Source organism: Haliaeetus albicilla, chromosome 6 (assembly GCF_947461875.1).
Source record: "Haliaeetus albicilla chromosome 6, bHalAlb1.1, whole genome shotgun sequence".
Lineage (NCBI taxonomy): Eukaryota > Metazoa > Chordata > Aves > Accipitriformes > Accipitridae > Haliaeetus > Haliaeetus albicilla.
The window spans coordinates 36,584,285-36,603,704 of NC_091488.1; the positions used below are offsets into that span (position 1 = coordinate 36,584,285).

Here is a 19,420-nt window from a genome sequence, read left to right on the forward strand (position 1 = left end):
TCCCGATGCTTTACAAGCCCTCCCCCTCCGCCGCGGAGAGTAGTATGGAGAGCCGGAGTGGGGCGGTCCCTGTCGCTGTCACGCCGCTCTGGAGCTGTGATTGGATGCTGAACCCGGCATGCCTCGTCGCCATTGGTGGTTCGCGCCGGAGAGGCGCGGCTTCTCGGCTCCCCGGGCTCCTGTGATTGGGTCAGGAGGCGGGCTTCGAGGCCGAGGCAGGCGGGGATTGGTAGGGCGGGTTGCCTCGGTTACGGGCGGCGGCGGCGGGGCTCCAAGATGGCGGAGGAGACCGCGGGCGGCGGGGGGGTTCGGCGCGGGGCGGCGGCGGAGCGGGAGCGGGAGCGGGACCGGGACGATGAAGGGGCGATGGCGACGGAGCGGGGCCCGGGCGCGGCGTATCACATGTTCGTGCTGATGGAGGACCTGCTGGACAAGCTGAAGCTGCTGAGCTACGAGGAGGAGGCGCTGCGCCGCCACAACATGCGGCCGCTCTCCAGGTGCCCCTCGCCCGCTCCGGCTGGCGGCGGAGCCCGGGGGCGCGGAAGGCTCCACGCGTGAGGGGCCGCGGGGGGCGTGGGAGGCGTCCGGCGGGTGTGCGCGGCTGGGTGCGAAGGCCAGCGTCAGCAGGAGGGAACTTCGGGGGGCGATTAGGCCGCTGTGGTCAGGGGTGAGGGAAGGAAGGCTGGTTCTCAAGTGACATGGTGCCCGGGTCAAGTGAAAAACAGTCAGCTTCACCGCTTCCCCGATGCTTCTGAAGCTTTCAAAACGGCAAGTCCCTCTAAAGGCTGAGATGTGATAAGTAAATGGTCACTTGGCCTTCCCTGCCCCCGGTAGATACTGAATATTTGCATGCCAGTGTATCTGTGCAAAAAAGAATTCTACCCCAGCTGAATTTCGTGTATTCACGGTAACTGTTTGTGGGGTGTGTGTATTTGTAAGGGGGCTTGGACCCACTGTTTTTAAGTCTGGTTTGAGTCATATCTAATACATATTTGTTTCATACTTTTTTTTTTTTAATTATGGTGGGGAGGCAGGAAACTTGGGAAACGGGACCAACGTGCTCCCAACATCCACGTGCCCAAACAGCTTTCAAATCCATCTTGTCAGTTTTAAGCAGGCTCCACAGCAGCATGTCACACTTTCTGTAAGCAACAGTTTGGTAGGGGGGGAAGAATGTAGTCCAAATTATTCTCTTGTTGGGAAAGAGGCTCGAGTATGAGCACAGTGGCTATAAGCTGGTTTTAGCCAGCTCTCTGACCATCAATATATTTGGAGCAAGGAAGCAAACCTTTGCCCACCTTAGCAAGCAGCCGTGCATGTAAGGGGAAGAGTTTGGTTCCGAGTATCCAGTGTGCACACGATTTATGTTTTGGGGGGATTAACTGTGGTCTGATTTTATGGACTGAATTCTCATTAGGACCACATCTTTCGGTTTAGTGTGATCCAAAATAGATTCAGTTTGTGTACCTTGCTCTCTAAAGCAACCCAAAGCACAGCAGGTGAGGATGGGTGGAAGGATCACTTAAAAAACACACTCCTGAGCTGACGCACTGATTTAGGTACACCAGCCTCTTGCCGCTCTTGAGGAATATGGGAAGGCGAAGAGGTTTGGGGAACTTTGGAGCAAAAGGAACTGCATGTATTGCTGTTATCAGGAAGAGTATTTGCGGATGTTAAGAAGGGAACAGGAGGTGAGGTTACTGTGGTATAATGGCATGGATGAGGCCAACATGCAGAAAAAGGACACATCTCTTTAAGCAATGAGGCTTCAGTAAATCTGTTCTCCCCTCCTCAAGGAAGTGCCATTCAAGTTTTCATGCGGTCACTTGGTGCAAAGTTCGTTTATTTATTTATTTATTTACTTATTTTTAAAGAGGCATAATCATATACCCAAATACAGATACCCTTCTCTGTGCTATTTGTCTAAACTCCCTTTAAAGGGGAGCAATATGCACTTCTAAAGCATTTTTCAATGTCTTCTAAAGTAGATAAAAGATGAGACAAATCCACCCTGGCTTCTAGCATCATGGGTAAAGGTATAAAGCTTTAGCAATGGATCATTTTAATTTTGTTTTTGAAGTAGGCTGTTAGCTGTGTGATGTTGACAGTAGTTATCAATCACTTTTGCTAATCTATTCAGAGGATGATTTTCAATTTTAAATTTTGTCTTGCACTGTAAATCACTTGCCCTGTGAACAATGCCTGAGATTTAGCAAAATCTTAGCTTATTTGTGGCCTACAAGTTGTTGGCAATTGCAGATCTTTGACTTTTGATTCTTTTGAGCTTTTAAGTATTTTATGTTATGCAAGGGACATTTGAATTAATCCATTGTATAGGCTCTTAATTAGTCAGTGGTGGTATTTTGTGAAGTGATGGGATGGATTCTGCATCCCTAAAATTAAATGGGAACAGAATTGAGCTCATCATGATTTGAAACTGCTCAGGTAAATAAGAGGAGTAACTTGGGTTTATGTGGAAATGTTATTTTGGTGGTGTTTAACTGAAGCTGTATAATCCTGCTGGCAGGGCAGAGGAGTATCCAGTTTCCATTTGATTCCTTGGAAGTCTAATGTTGATTAATAGCTTGCTCAAAGCAGGAAACAGATGAGCTGCATGTAGAAAACGTAATCTGCTGTGGTTATGTGTGAAACTAGACAGCCTGAATTTAGTTCAGATGGATCACTCATTGAGAAAGTCAGTGAAGGAAACTACTTTCTAGCCTGTGCTGGCTTATAATGCTGTAAGAGCTTCAGGAGTTCAAAATATTTACCATTTTTTCTCCGTTTTAAACAGGCACTACTTTGCACTGCCCACTAATCCTGGTGAGCAGTTCTTTATGTTTTGCACACTTGCCGCTTGGCTGATCACTAAAGCGGGACATCCTTTCGAACAGCCACAAGAATATGATGACCCCAATGCAATAATATCAAATGTACTCTCAGAATTGCGATCGTTTGTAAGTGTTGAACATGATGTTTTCCTAAGTGTATTTCAAGCACATGCATCACCTTCAGAAATAACAGTAATGACACACTTCCTCTCCTGTCTGATTATGTTCCCAAGGATTGGACAGTCTTTTCCTATGGATAAGTTTGTACTATGTTAATTAGTTAATTGGAAGTTTATACGGTCTATACCAACTTGCTAATTTTTTGGCACTACAAAAATGGTCTTACAGTATTATGATTCCAATTAGTTTTGTTCCACAATCTGTAAAATGGATTAAATTGGGCTTACTTCTTGTAGTGCCACATATGTTGCTCATTTATAGTAGTGTAATTTACAAAGATTTTATCTGGAAAGTTTGCACAGTGCTTATGATCCTGATCCTGCCAAAGTCAATGGTATATAATGCATAGTGAAGGAAATGGTTTAGAATTGTGTTTATGTTTTCTTCTTTTTCTTTTTTTTGTTAAGGAGTAAAAAGCTGCGTAAACTGCCAGGAACTATAGGGATTTTTTTCAATATTAACCCCTCCCCCCTCCCCCCCGAGGGTCAGGAGAATATATCAACTTAGGGGAAGTATGATCTTAGGAAGATTATACTGTGGTGCAGCTGTGAATGATGTTAAGAACAGTGTTTTCTAAAGGAGTTAAACCATAACAAACTAAGATGTTTACTCTGCAAGACATCAGTAAATAAAAATAGAATATTTTAGAAATAAAATCTGGAATAAACAAGGCAGTGTTGAAAAGCTGGTGGTTAAGTCTCAGTACCTGAGTTTCTCCATAGCTGTTATTACCTTGCCAGGATGTCACTTGTGTGCTTGGCCATCTAGCTCCCTTAACGGTTTCTGACTCTTCTGCTCCCTATGAGTATCCTCTTACCAGGTGCTTTAAGATTTCTACACTGCATCTGTTCCTTGGGTTGTTCTGTTTTCCCTTCCGTTGCCTGACTGGAGCTGCATAGGGGAAGAATATGAATTAACATTAGTAAAATCTTCATACACAATGGACATTTTGGTTTTAGTGTAAAAAATCTTGTTACCTCCCTGTGAGGAAACTCGGATTGATGGGTAGCCATTAGTAAACAGCTTATCTCTTTATTTTAGGGAAGGCCTGTGGATTTTCCTCCCTCAAAATTAAAGGCAGGTTACGGAGAGCAAGTGTGCTATGTTCTTGATTGTTTAGCTGAAGAAGCTTTGAAATACACTGGCTTTAGCTGGAAGAGGTATAGTACACTTTTAAGCATCCTCCCTTATGCATTGTTTTCCAGCAAACTAATGTAAGTTGTAATTGTAAAGACAAAACATGACTAAAAATGTTTTACTTGATGTTTCATGAGATGCAGAATTCAACTAGGCTTGAAGCAGTGGGACCAACTAATTCCTAATGCAATTTCACACAATTTAATCTATTACCAGAAAGGATGAGTTTGGGCCATTAATAGACTTAGCTAATTAATAAAGATTTGACTGATGACCCATTTTTGTTCATTTTCCTGTGCATAACTGCTTGTTAATCTGACAGCTGACTTGAAACATTTCATATCCTTTTAGGTCCTATCGGTCAATAGCTAAATTCTTGACCTCTTCAGTTGGAGGTACGCACAGTATGTGATCATGTTACGATTAGGCTGCAGTAACTTTGAGTATTTAATCCGAAGGAAATCTTAGGAGAAATTAGATGACAGATAACTTCAAGTATGAGAAAATTTCTTAAAAAGTGTTCTTTATTTCATTCCTTCCTTCTGATGGGTTTTGAAATGGAAGTAATTCCTATCTTGGAAATATTTTACTGTTATTTCTGTTTAGTACACAAATTCTACTGTAGGCTGAAAATAAGTCTGTGGTGACTTGCACTTGAATGTTAAGAGGTTAGACCAAAAGAGAAAACAAATCAAAATTTACTCCCAAGATATCTTTGTAGTATGAATGTACTGTACGGCTTAGCATAATATCTAACCCTTACTTTTAAGACCATCCAAGATAAACAAAGACTTTTAAGACTGAGTGTTAATTTTATTTGTTTAAGTATGTGAGACACTAATCACTGTCTAGTCATGTTCCACATCATCCATACTTCTCATTAAATGTTTTGTTCGCTTAGGAGCAACTTACAGAGGTATTCCTAATTTTCTGTGTTTAAAAGCTCTACTGTTCTTTGAACTAATTTCAGGCCAGCATATCCAACAGAAGAGCTAGAAGAAGAAGAAATAACAGAAGATGATGCCGAATTAACACTTAATAAACTGGAAGAGGATGTTGCGGTAGGTTTACCTGCCTGTTTTTTATTATCTTAGTATTGGTCAACTATGAGGAAATTTTTACTCACTGCTCATTTTGTTTGGCTTTGTTTAAGAAGTCTTTTCTATTAGCTGTTCAATTACCCTTTTTTCCTGCATCTCCGTTCCTGCATTGTCAGCTTCTCTGTATAGTTTTTTGTTTCCTTTCAGATAAGGTTGTTAACTCTTCAGGACGGAGCATATGTTCTTACATGCATTTATAGTTAATGTAAAGTGAAGTGGAATCTAACCATATATTAAAATTACATAGATTCACAATTGTTTGTTTTCTGTTGATACAAGCTGTTGATGTTAAACGAAACTTTAATCCCTGTTTACAGAATTGGCTAATACTAGGTTAAAATTTGCCCAGTGCTTAATTAATGGAATGCTCACTGTTATAACTCAGATTTCACTGCAAATAGGAAACACTAACTTTGGTACTTAGTTGGTCTGAAAATTTGGGAACAGACTAGATGGAAGAGAACAACTGGAAACAGAGCATTTGTTTAAAAACACCAACAAAGAGCTAAATAAAGGTTGCAGAATTGTTTCTGTAGACAAAAGTCATGGCAGCTCATCGCTATATATTCCATGAATGGAATGGTAATATCCCATCATCCATTCTGACTGCAGAATCAGTCTTTCTGTGTGCTTTGAAATTCTTTTACCAACAAGCTGGCAATGTTTGAGGATCAACTGTTTTATTTATTCCTGCTTTTTAACCATAATAATTGCAGTGAAGTTGTCATGTCTATGAAACAGACTATGAAATACACCTGTAGATTCAAATCTGCTTTTGGGACTTGCTGATGGATGGATGTTGAACGGAAGTTGTTTCTTGCTGATTGACTTTCTCAGAAGATTTATTTTTATGAGAGATGGAGTCTCACTGTAAACTGGTAGCATAATGTGATCACAAGACATTGTCATTTTCACAGGCCTTTGTCAGTCTCCCTGAAGTGAGGTTTTTTTACTGCTGACTTAAACAAGAGTTTTTCTGGAGAGAGAAGTTAGCTGAAGACAATTAAAGTGAAAATTACAGAAATAAGTTAGTTTCACATCTGATTTCTCCAAAAGCTGATGATTCTGTGCAAAATAAATGTAGATCAAAACTAAAATATTGAAAGCTGTGAGCCTGGAAGTGCTCACTTGCTGTGTCAGTAAATTAGTTGAGGAGAAAACATTTTTCTGGAGTGTTAAGGCCCAGCAATACTGGATAGAAAATGCCACAACTATCCCATTTTTGTGTTCACATTTTTCAAAGGTCATAAAAGTTGGAAATAGAATGCCAGTAATGTTATCATATGGTTCTGATTATAGTCCCAATTTATATGCCACAATAGTCCACAAGAATTTAGCAGTTGAAGAGTTTGCTTCTCTTCTTCCTCTTCTCAGTTTTCCAAAGTATTGCATTATTTTTCTCATTTTTATTAGCCAAGAAAAATTCCAAACTTCTATTCTTAAATTTCATGCAATATGCAAATATTGTGATGTGGATGTCTGGTTGCATGTTTATCATCTTTGAAGTCTCCACAGAAAAAGTCTTGAGTAATTCTGAGAAGAATAAGAGACATTCTGTATTGCATGTTTGACCAGCCTCAGAAATGCAAGCTGTTGGCGAAAAGCTTTGAATATGAGAACAGTCAGCTGTCTGCTCTTTTCTGTGTCTTGTTAAGGTCTAAGCTGTTTAAATTGGGAAGTGGGGACGAAACAGTTAACTAAAGCACAGTTGAAACCCTTCAAAGAACCTCTGGATTTGCTCTCAGGTAGTATCTTAGGCCATGATTTTCACAACTAACATGTTCTATTAGCTGTTCCGAGTTTGTGTGTTAATAAAACCATTGAGCTAGGTTTATACCAAGTGGATAATCACTTTTTGGAGCCCCTAATGGTTCTACAGGGATTAATTATATGCCGATGTAATTTTTTTGTCTCCAGTCCATTGTTGCTGCCAATATATTGATATGTCCTGGATGTATTAGCTGTATCCATAATTGAATTTAGCAGTATTTCTAGTAGTTAAATGCTAATGATGACGTTCATTGATTGTTCTTTGGTTTTGATTCTTCTGAATAAGGTTGATGAGGCTGACAGAGACAAGGCTAGTTCTGTAGATCTCAGGGAACTGTGTAGTCCATATTAGGTAGCCAACAGTAGCCAGTGAGGCTGGGTGTGCAAGGAAATCTGCACAGTTTGGTTTCTCAGTTCCGGTAACTAGTATTGTTGTTGTTGTTATGGTAGTGTTGTAGTATGTTCTTATAAGTGCTTCACAAATATATATTGTCCATTTAGCAAAAGGTGGTCCCAGTCTAGTCACCGTTAATTTCTTGCAAGTATTCAGGAGACTAGGGGCCAAACATGCCAGAAGAAAATAAAGTGGTCCCTGTTAGTTAAAAACTAGGTAAGTTAGAGGAATAAGCTCCCAGGTTTTCATTAACTGAGTCTTGAAAGGTTTTACACTAAGACCTGTGTTATTGCAGCTTTCATGATTTTTCTAGACAGGAGGTGGATGATGAAATTTGACTTTGGTGGAGAAGATGGCTAACAGAAGAGCTACAGAAGGACAAGGTGTATAAGAGTGAAGTGTATGGGTGATAAAATGGCAGGTGAAATTCAGTATAGATAAATGGAGGGTAATGGACAGAAAAAGCATCTTTACTTATGTAGTGATGGGCTCTGAGCTGATCATGGTCACTGATGATTGCAATTCTGAGACTATAATAGAGAACTAAAACCGTCAGCCCAGTGTGTAGTGTCATGAACAAGAAAACAAATCAATTGCCTCAATTTGAATTATATCATTCTGCACACTTAAAATGTGGCATCATTCTGCATGTAGTGCAAACATCTTGAAAACTATGTTCAAGTCTGGTTGTGTTTTGGGTTTTGGTTTGGTTTGGTTTTATTTTTAATGCAAAGCTTTAGGAAACGCATAAGAAATTACAGTTACCATACAACTACTGATAATGGCCCACTTGATGTGAGAGGGCTTAGGTTGTGGGGGTTTTTTTGGTTGGTTGGTTTAGTTTTTAAATACTGTGGCACCCTGAGGGAAATGTGGGGTAGCTTTCATCTTTCAGCTTGTCCCAGATATTGTGTCTCCTCATAAAATTTTAAGCAAATACAAGCTCCATTATCATAAACTCTCCATGTCTTGTTTTGTTCAGAAATATGGAATTTAATACTCTTTGTCCTGTGCTCCTGCAAAATAAAATTATGGAGAAAGATTGTGCAGTATTTACTGAATTCTTACTTTTCAACTTCCCTTAAGGAAGAAGAGTCAGACAGTGAAGAAGATTTTATTGACCTGAATGTTCTAAAGGCACAAACGTACAGATCGGTAAGTTGTTACCCATCAGTCCTCTCTTGAGAGATTTTTACATCTGTAGCAGCAATTTATTTCTGTTGGATTTAAGTCTGAAAATCCTTGTATAGTCTAAACTTGAAAAAAACATTCCAACTGAAATGAATCAGCTTATTTTAAAAGAAAAATATGCAGCCAGTTTCTAAACTGGTATCGCTGGATGGTTGCTGGACACATTTGCAAGAAATTTTTGCAGAGGCTTTTAGGGAAACATGGTATTAGTTTCTTGAATATATTTTGATACACACACACACACCCCCCCATTACTGGAAGGTATTATAATTTCTTATTATATAAATGTAATTATTTTCAATTTTAAATATGATGAGAAGATATTTATTTTAATTCCTAATATTTATGAATTCAAAGAAATCCATTGATCTGTTACATCTGTAGTCTAGATCATTCTTAGATATAAGTATTGTTCTGATGAACACTGTAAGCCATTGTAACATGATTTCTAACAGTTCTCACTGTGTGTAACGATGATATTTTGTATATAAACTTTGTGATTTTTACACAGGACATGAATGACACTGCAAAGCAAGACGAGATTTTACAGTCCACGACAGATGCAGCAGAGTGGAATCTGGAAGTGGAACGTGTGCTTCCACAGCTGAAAGTTACAGTCAGGACTGACAATAAGGTATGCAAGAATGGATTTGCATATGTACACATAGTGATTAAAGTGTTGTTTACTTTCAATTTACAATTTTTTTCTTTTGCCATGCCAAGAATTGTGAATAATGAGCTCTCCAGTGCTATCTTGTCTGAACCTTTGTCACTTACTTTGACCCTAGAAGCAATAATTTTCAGTTTTTTTTCCCAACATCATATAAGAATAATTTTTTCTGCTACTTACAGGGCACCTTATTTCTATAGATTTATTGCCATATATTTATTCAGTGGAAACTTCTTAAATAGTTAAACATTTCCAATGTATTCACACTTCTGAAAAATTATACCCTCAGTTTAGCAGGTATTAAAACATCTTCCTGGAAGAGAGCTGATAAACTTCTTATCTTTCAACTGTTCCATTTGTCAACCACATGAAAGGCTGATTGTATGGAATTCATCTTGCTGAACTTTGCATGATAATAAAGTAGGTCCGTACCTCTGATCTAGTCATCATGGGCTCTCCTTATGTTTAGCAAAAAGGAGTAATTTTTCAACCGATTTTACTTACCTATCCAGGTAATTACCTCAAGGTGAAATTCGTCATTTCTTAGAAATGTGTATTTCTCTCCATAATCTATTTCAAAGAGTCTAGAATGAGCAGCTTAGAAGTAGACTTCTATCTTTGGCAAGTCCAAACCTAGGACCTATTCCTGGCATTGCCATAAGCATTCTTTCTAGGAGCTTGTATAGCATACACAGATCAGTGCAGTATTGAAATTGCTCATTTGTAGTGACCCGGCTAGTTGGGGTGTTGGAGCAATCTGCAGCAGTGATACGGAATTCAATGAAAGATAATTATCTTGCCAAAAATAGGCTAAGCTCTCAACTGTCTGCTAAATTGCTTGCCTGTCTTACACTATACTGCATTCTTCTATGTGAAGAATTGCCTGGTTTGAGCCACCTTTCTGTGATCCTCGGCAAGTTCATCTGTTACAGAGAACACGATGCTTGATTCTCACAGTAAGAAATTAAAGCTTAATAAAGACATACGTGGAAAATTAAAGCCACTGTAGGAACTGAAGTTTACTAGATTACAGTTTAATGCACCATCTCTTGGCTTTAAGGAATATGTCAAAATGAACATAAAAGAGGATTCTTCTTTTTCTAGCTTCTGTGCTTTCATACTTTCAGAAATGACTGGAGAGAAGTGTTTGGCCTTCTTTCATGCTACAAGAAAAGCATCATATTCTGTTTCCCAAGCTGTACATGCAAACAAAGTACCAGGAGCAGGTTAATAGTTTAATCAATGGCATTAGAAACTAGAACTTATTCGTAAAGTCCTGGGCAGGGGTGGGAGGTGGGGGTGAGGGCGGGGGTGTGTGTTGGTGTTGTTTTTATTTAAACTCCAAAGTTTGGCAAATTGTGAACAACTGTCACCAGACCAACAAAAGATCTTGAGTCTGCTGCAAACTTAAAACCCAACATAAGCACATTTTCTCTACTAGCCTTCATTTCGTTCTAGAAGAGAATAGTGGGTGGGAGCACAGTTGTAGACAACGGGTGAACTTCATGGGCTGAACGGCTGTTGGAGATGCTCCACTGTGCTCTTCTGACATAGTGCGACAGAAGCACCGGTCCTATGGTAGTTATGTGCATGTCCTAAGCAGGGGGATGGCCTCACTTCAAATCAGTGGAACTGCCTGTGATTGAAGGATGGCACATGTTTAAGCGTGCAGCTGTTTTAAGCCAGGATTTGTTTTGTACCTGTACGGTATAAGTGGCTGTATCCTGGGAATCGGGAATTCCTCTTGTGCAGGTGCTGCAGCCCAGCCCCGTGTGCCTGGGGACCTGTGGGTCCCCATCCCAGCCTGATGGATGCAGCTGCTGCTTCTTTCCTGTTTGCAGATTCAACCAGTAGCAAAGTTAAGCATGTATCACGCAGACACACAAAGGACCCTGATGTGGCCAGCTACACAAACTGCCATAAGCAAGGCCCTGTCTTCAACAGCACTTGTAGGACTCCCATAAAATATAAGTCCAGACAGCCAGACCCCCTTCCTCCCTTCGGCTAATTAAGATTGAAGTTCAGTAGTGAAAGCGCACACCCCCTTCTCTAGATTCACAAGCACATGCACATCATAGATCCCTCAACTACTGGCATGGTCCTTCTGTCTGTCTGATCCCCCTGCCTGGATTCTAGGCCCTCTTAACTGTTTCAGTGCTCTTCTACTGGCTGGTTAGTCCAGCTTGATGCTTGCCAGCAAAACGGATGCACACACTCATACGCTTGTCTTAAGGGCAGTCTGTATTTGTGGGTCCCCCTGAATACTAGCATATACCCAGGCCTGGGTCTAGGGCCTACTACTCGACGGCTAGTTCAGTTTTAAGTCTGCCATTGAATTTTACACGTGCACAGCGGGTTTAGGGAAGATGCAAACACTTGCCTGTCCCCACCGCAGCAGCTGGCACCAGCAACATGGGCTTGTGACCTGCAGTCCTGCTCCAGCTGCTGACACTGAGCCCCTCACTTGCTTTACTCATACCGGTCCTTCCCAGTAGCTGGATTTTGAGACGCATACCAGTCCTGCCGTGGTGGCTGAGACCCTCACCTGCTCCTGTGGCTGGCACTGAGACCCCCCACTCTCTCTGGCTGCAGACACCACAGGCCTGGGACATGTGCAGCCGTGGTTTGATTCCAGTTGCTGGCCCCATATCCCCTCTCATTAGCAGCGGGCACTTAGTCCTTGCAGCATTCATACCCGTGTGGGACAGACAGTGAGAGTGCACAGAAAGATAATTAAAAAAGAATTTAATAAGAAGGTAGGACAGACTGCAGTGATCAGGCCTAGGGCTCAGTCAGACAAGTGGACTGACTGGCAACAGTTTACACATGACCAGCAGCTCCTCTTATACCCCTCTCTGCTCCCCACTTTTCTCCTCCCCAGTCCTCCCCCTGCACATTGCTTCATCAGTTTGCATAGTGGCACCAATCCTCCTCCCGAATATCCAGAACCCCCAAGCTTGCATTCTTACCAGTTGCAAGGGCCAGGTTCACCTTCTTTGAAGTGATGCTTGCAGTTTCTTGATAGCCCATCAGTTAGTGTGACTGATGAGCTTTGTTTCTTGTCTCCCTTTGTGTTTGTCTGACAGGTCTGTGACTCCATAGGTTTTGTTTTTTCCTCTCCCCTTTTTCCTTACCATCCCATTTTGACAAGGTCCTCAATCAGTTAATTGTACTGATACAAACATTCTCACACTCCACATGCCCTTATCCATTAGTGTAACTGGCCAGGTTTGTTTCTTGTTACTGCTTCCATTGTTGTTTGTCAGTCAGTTTTGTGCCTCTCTATGTTTTGCTTAGCATCCTTTTTGACAAGGTCCCTGATCAGATAATCTTACTGAAGCAAACACTGTCACCTTCCATGTATCCTTACAGTGCCTATTTTACAAGGAAGTCTCCTAAGGTTTGATTTCAAGTGATAAAGATTTATTAACATCACTCTTTTTTTTAACACCTAGACCAGTACAGTGCCAAAAGCTTAAAAATCTTAAAAATATTTTTTAGCATGTTCAGAAACACAATACTGAAATAGCAGTAATTCTGCAGTGCTGCTACTCTGCTTCATTTTGAACTCGGTCTGGCTGCAGCTGTGCTTTGGTCCAGGAGATGGAAAAAGTTTGCATTGATAAGGAAAAATTTGTGATAAAGCTTGGGAACTGGAATTGATTTCTAAGTAAAAGAAGCCTCCTATCAAGTTAAAACAGCACCTTTTCTCATCCCTCATCCCTAAGTCCGTGTATATTTCCTATGACCTAGAAGCTGCAAATAATTTTCCCCCTTCTAATTTTCTCCCACTATCAAAAATAAGCTTAAGTATTTCTGCCTCTTTCATTTCTTTCCATTCTTCTCCTGATAATAGTAAGGGACTGAGTAGAAAGAGAAGATCTGATAATCTGGATGGTAGGTGTTGGGCATTTGAAGCACTCATTTTGTCTAACAATAAGCTGAGCTAGTGCAGCTATAATCAATATTTTCATTATTTGTGCCCAGAGTGGTTTCTAGCAGAAATAGTTCCATGAAGATCAAACAGACTAAAAAGCATAGCTACTATGGCATCAGTGAGGATGTCAGTGTGTGTTTATGGATCCAAGTGTCACATGTGACATATAGGAGATTTATAAATTGTGTCACATTAAGCAAGTGCCTCTGGATATGAACATGTCAGTGGCAGAATGATACACGGTAATAGTATAAAAGAGAACTGACCCTGCCTTGTGTACCAGCCTTTGTTTAGTAACCAGAGAAAGTTAAAAGTTGTACTTACTTCTGTTTTACTTTGTGGCATCTTTTTTAGGATTGGAGGATTCATGTAGATCAAATGCATCAGCATAAGGATGGAATTGAATCTTCTTTGAAAGAAACTAGGGTATGTCTTGTATGCACAGAATATTTCACTGATCTGTCAGCATTTTTATTTTTTATTTGATATACATTAAGAACTAAATTGATTTTTTTTTTTTTTTTCATTTTATTTTGTGCTAATGCTGTAAAACTAAAAAGGGAAACATAATGATGATTAGGGACAGTGGGACTGGCAAAATATCTTGTGGTAAAGAGTTGTATATGTGAGGATTAACAGCGATATTAGGGTTCATTAACATATGCATTACCCTAAGTACATCCTGACTACAGAGGGCAAAATAGAATAATACAATAATACAATCTGAAAATAAGTGCTGATAAAAAACCCAAAATACTGTCAAATCCTGTTGTTAGAGTAACTTACTGACATTGACATTTGTAATTAATTGAAGGGGGAGAGTGATGGAAGCAGTAAAGCTTGAAATGCGTGTTTTGGAGGTGGGCAAACCAGAAAACATTAGGAGTAATTTTTTCTTACAGCATTTCTGTACTATTTTTCTCTCTTACTTGTAGGCTTCAATATCTTTTCTTAATTACAGCACCATTTTAATACTCTTTGCATACTATCTGTATACTGTCAACTCACAGAATATTATTTTCTAGGGTTACCTTGACAAACTCCATAATGAAATCAGCAGAACATTGGAAAAGATCAATAGCAGGGAAAAGTACATCAACAATCAGTTGGAGCACTTGGTTCAAGAGTACCGTTCAGCACAAGCCTTGCTGAGTGAGGTAAGCACTGATCTTTTGTTGTTGCCTTCTCTAGTATTAACTTGCTATTAAGTGAGGATGAAGGCAAAGAAGACACGGAGGAGTTATCCATGAATTCTGCTGTTGGATATAAAGCAGGGGAAACGCTGATTGGCTGTCAAATTATATAGTTTTTAAGCTAAACTAGCAGTTTTTATTCAACTCATCTACAAGGGAAAGTAAATGGGTTTTGCCTGAATATTATGTAAATCTGTTGCCAATCTTGAGCAGCTAGTAAATTGCTAGTTCTGCTTTCCACGTGAAGTTCACACATCTGTGATGTCTGGAAGAAACTACAGTCTCAGTCCAGCACTCATCTCCTATATTGATTACTCATGCTAATGTGCACAAAGCCCTCCAATTACTTCTTTGCTTCATTTAGTTTTATGCCAGTAGAGTGCTGTTTGAGAAGCTTTTGGTCCCCTAGTTAGAAGGCCTGTATTAGCTGCCATTTGGCGAGCCCTCCTATTTGTGGGCGTAACATTAAAATAAGGCTAACGGGATTTGATGTCTGTGCTTTCTGTTTTCCTTACTGTTAAACTTTCAAGAAACTTCAAGATAGTAATTTACTGTTGATGAAGAAGTATTCTGGGTTTCAGGATTCAATTTTGTCTGCATTCTGGCAAATCTTCTTTATGTTTATTTCCTCATGTAAATGGTTAGAAAACATACTTCTTATTGTGTATGTATTAGGGCTATTACAATTTTTAAAACCACTTTAAATTTTTGCATGATAGTTATTAGAGGGGCTGATGTTTCAAGCCTGTCCTCATATGTGTAGCGCTGTAAACATCATTAGGACTTTGTAGGAGAGTTTCTGGAATTGGGACTTGTGAGAGCAAGTTTTGGTGTTCTCTCTGAGCTATCTGCATACATCTCTTCAGCTTTGTCTTTACAGCAAAAACCATGTTTCTTTCCAGGCTAAAGAGAAGTACCAAGAGGGAAGTGGAGGAGTAAATGAAAGGATTAGAGTGCTTTCTGAGGTACAACACATCTTCACGTAAAACAATCTTCAGAGAGTTGGCATTTAGCGTTTGCGGTTTTATGAGCCCCGTTCTTTCTGATTCGTTCTTGTGTTAATCTGTTTGTTTAGTGGAGGTGATCTAGTCCAGTCCCTAAATTTTAAACCCAGGCTGCCATTGATTTTTAACTTGTGAATTTGGGCAAACTATTGTGAGCTCTTAATTTCCCCAGTTTGTAAAAGATGGTAAATGTTCTGTATTTTATAACCTGTGTCCTAGAATTATTGAGGATTAATCAAATCATGTCCATAAATTCTTTGGAAGAAGAAAAGCTTAACTCTTATTTTTAGTTAAAATTAACAATTTGAAATTTTCATCTTCTAAGCACTTAAAAGCAGTATTTGACTAAATATTAACTTTTCCATACCAGTCAAATTATCTTAATACCTAAAACTGTTTTTCTTCTGGTTTTTTTTTTCTTTAAATCTGTGCTCTGACAAATTTAAAGAAAAATACCCAGACTCCTAACTGCCTCAGCATGTTGACTGTTTCATGGCATTTCATTTAGAATTACTGCCTGATTTCCAAATATTTCAACCCTTTGTCAATTCAGAAATTATTTTTTTAATGTCTCTGTTGTTTCGGTTTGAAAAACCCACTTTACTTAATAGACAATAAAGTGTCTGAAATAGTTACATAAAATAGATCACACCATAAGAACGTGCTGGAAATTGTAAAACAATTTTGAGATGTTTTAGAATAGAATGGTTCAGTTGGAAGGGACCTACAATGATCATCTAGTCCAACTGCAATAGGTAATACAGCAGTTTAACGAGAGTTTTCTAGCAAAGATTTCTGGGTGTATGGATTCTGCCGAATTAGAGCTTCCTTCTACTTCACTCTCAAGTAAGTAACTTTGAAAAAGAGAGTACTTTACGATGACTTCAGATTTATAATGTGTTTGTGCTTTGGAAGTTATTGACTGATTAGTAACGATGAACATCTTACTAGCTGGCAGCCTTCAAGCTATGTAGATGCAGTGGTGCATATCTGAGATAAACTAGACACTTCAGATATTACTACTGATCTGCTTTCAAGCATGCAATCAAATCTCAGCCCACTTGGCGATACTAGTACCATTGTAGGTACACAATAACAATGCAGCAATTTTTCTTCTTTGTTACTGAAAAGGCTTATTGAAGCCTTAATGAAGGGCCATTTTTATATTATAGACAAAAATACTGAATTATTGCCTAGGCTGTACCTTAGAATCATATATTTGCTTTCTCTTCATCGTCTACAAAGGGAAACTGGTTGATAGATAGTGCTGAAATGCACTTTTATTCTTCATACACACGTTTTACATACCCACCAGTGCCAGCAGGCTTGACTGCTGCACCTTCTTTTGCTGCAGAGCTGTTTCTCAGGTTTCCACCATCACCTGCTGAAGTCCTGACACTTCCAGAAGGGCAGCTGGCATGGTCATTTGGTGAATCTTGGTCTGCGGGGACATTGGTTCCTATCTTCCATCCAGCATCACGCTGCAACACTTATACTGTTGTTTTTATTGTTTTGGGATGCACAGATTCTCAGTAACACCATGCTGTCTGGCCAACTTGTTGTTCTTTTTCCTGTAATTTTTACATTAATTTATTTACAGTTAAATTTTTCTTAATGTTTGAAAAAAATTGTTCCTCTGTATGCAACAACTAAGATCAGTTCATTTTTTTTAACGAATGCAGTTATTCAGCAGAGAATTTTTTTTGTTTTCTTTTTTTAACTTGACATTCATCTCGTTTAATTAAGGAAAAAATATCTATTTTAAGATTACAGAAGTATTAGAGAGAGTAAAGCAGGAAACGGAAGAGAAAGGAAGCAGTATGACCGATGGTGGTAAGTATGTTTTTGCCTCAAACCAAACACCTGTTTTCTCAGTTACAGGTACATAACTTGTCTTTTATTAAAGAAAAATAAAACAAGACCAGAATGAGTGACTAGTCTAAAATATCAGTATTAAAATTTTAAAAGGTGTCTTAAGAAAATCAGGAGTCTAAACCTCTTTGAAAAGGTTATGTAAGTCTGCAGAAGGTAGAGATTCCAGAATTTCCCTCTTTGGTAAATTATTTATAAAAATCTAAAATAAAAAAGTGGGGGGGGGGGGGGGGTGTCTCTGCTTTAAAGTTATCAACTCACTGGAAGAAATTCACACATTACAAGTTCAAGCCCTTTTACTCTGAAATAGTTACTGGCAGTAACTGTTAGATTCCCTGACTAAGGCTGGCTGGAGTCAGTAAGAAAATTCATTTTGGTGTTTTGATGTTTGCACTTTTTTAATATTTAAAACTGCATACCTGTTTGAATTAGTTTGTCTCGGACTCGGAATTTGGTGGTTTGAGATTTTTCCTGATAAATGCATTCTGTTGCAAATGTATAAGGAGTATGAATGCAGAAATAAATTGATGCATGTTACAGGAGGGCTAAATATGCAAGCTGTATCCATATTTAACTGTATCCATTACAGCTAATTTACCTAACTAGTTGTAAGCGTTACTGTTTAAGGAAATTTTGTGCATCCTTGCTTCACTGTGAAGGAGCTACTCACCTGCCTCACAACACCTTTTCTGTATTATGGCATGGCCAAGTGTCAGGATAGCATCTAGACCCCAGAACTGTAAGGGGCAATATGATGCAGCAGCAGCATCCCTAGGGTGATATTAGTGGGAAGCGAGGGATTAGAACAAAGTATGGAGCACAAAACATTTTAGTAGCTGTTCACGGGTAAGATGACATCCTGCTGAAGGTGTCTTGTGTTCTCTACCAAACCCCAAGTCAGCTATCGGGATGAGGCTTTCAACTGAGCAAACGCATCATTGACAAACCTATCTTAATGTTGATGCACATCTTTGTGCAGATCTTAGATGTCAAGAAGACAGCAAAATTGTCATTGCCTATTTCTATCTTTAAAGTGTCTTGCTTATTAAAAATGATGTATCAGTACAATCAAGTCTTTAGAGTAGAACGCCCTTTTGTTCATTCAACTCTTAAATTTTAAGGAGTGAATTATAGGAAATAATGCTTTTGTGTTAAGTAGCTGACAGTTGTACTGTTACCTTTTTTTTTTTTTTTTTTAACAGCTCCTCTAGTGAAGATTAAACAAGCCTTAACAAAACTGAAGCAAGAAACCATTCAGATGGACATACAAATTGGTGTAATGGAACACACATTACTCCAGTCAAAGCTGAAAGAGAAATCCAATATGACTAGAGATATGCATGCTACAATGATTCCAGAAGCCACAGTAGGTACCTATTAAAATTGTTTGGAGGTGACTTGGTTTGCCCAAAATACAGTTTTCTACAATTTGCTTTTTTGTTCGTTTTGAGGTTTCCTTTTTGTTGGGAGAGCGTGGAGTTCTGTTTTTCTTTTTTGGTTTTTTTTTTTCACAAGATGCTTGTCATGCATTTCTAAGAAGTAATATGCACTTGGGACTCAACATGGAGCCATGTTTAGTTTTGTGCTGTAAAGATTTACTGCAGATCCCTTCCAAATACACTAATAAATTCTTATTAATGAACATGTCTCTACTTCATTGGAGAACGTTATGTAGTGTGAAAGTCTACAGAATGATACTGACAGTGTGTAATCTTGATATTCTACAGTGCTGAAAGAAAAAATTGCTTGCAAAGGACTTGAAGGGAATTTAAAATGTCTATTATTACCATTTACATAGATTTAGTATAAAGTATTTAATTGATGATAGTGAAATAATAAAGCATTACCCTTTCTAAAAGGCTGGGTCAAAACTGGTATCAGCTGCAAGTAAAAGTAAATTGTTGCTTTGAATTGAAGTTTATGAACTAAGCAACAAACTAATGTTTCAATAATATTGGCATGCTCCTAGAGCAGCCATACACAAATTTGTGAATGGACAATCACCTTATTCCTCGCTTTGTTTTTTTGTTTTGTTTTGAGTGATCCTTTAGATAGACTGGTATGGATGTTTTTTGTAATTATTTTTTCATTGCCTCTAACAGAAGCAATGATAACAAAATATATATAAGACCAAAGAATGT

The 19,420-nt window shown here is 39.1% G+C and overlaps 1 protein-coding gene across 1 annotated transcript; it reads left to right on the forward strand.

The window, feature by feature from the left end:
- The first annotated feature begins 261 nt into the window (after positions 1 to 261).
- Positions 262 to 18,921, forward strand: IFT57 (intraflagellar transport 57). Its single transcript, XM_069785551.1, has 11 exons — positions 262 to 497; positions 2,795 to 2,957; positions 4,053 to 4,171; positions 5,119 to 5,209; positions 8,499 to 8,567; positions 9,115 to 9,237; positions 13,565 to 13,636; positions 14,236 to 14,367; positions 15,306 to 15,368; positions 17,174 to 17,240; positions 18,482 to 18,921. Exons 1-11 carry the CDS (start codon positions 277 to 279, stop codon positions 18,658 to 18,660), a joined length of 1,299 nt encoding a protein of 432 aa, XP_069641652.1. The 5' UTR covers positions 262 to 276; the 3' UTR covers positions 18,661 to 18,921.
- The last annotated feature ends 499 nt before the right edge of the window (positions 18,922 to 19,420 follow it).

What these genes read in the sequence shown, in the direction of transcription:
- IFT57 (XM_069785551.1), top strand. Translation starts at nt 277, where the DNA reads ATGGCGGAGGAGACCGCGGGCGGCGGGGGGGTTCGGCGCGGGGCGGCG. An exon ending in CAGTCAGGACTGACAATAAG is followed by an intron (nt 9,238 to 13,564) that starts GTATGCAAGAAT and finishes CATCTTTTTTAG; the next exon opens with GATTGGAGGATTCATGTAGA. An exon ending in CACAAGCCTTGCTGAGTGAG is followed by an intron (nt 14,368 to 15,305) that starts GTAAGCACTGAT and finishes GTTTCTTTCCAG; the next exon opens with GCTAAAGAGAAGTACCAAGA.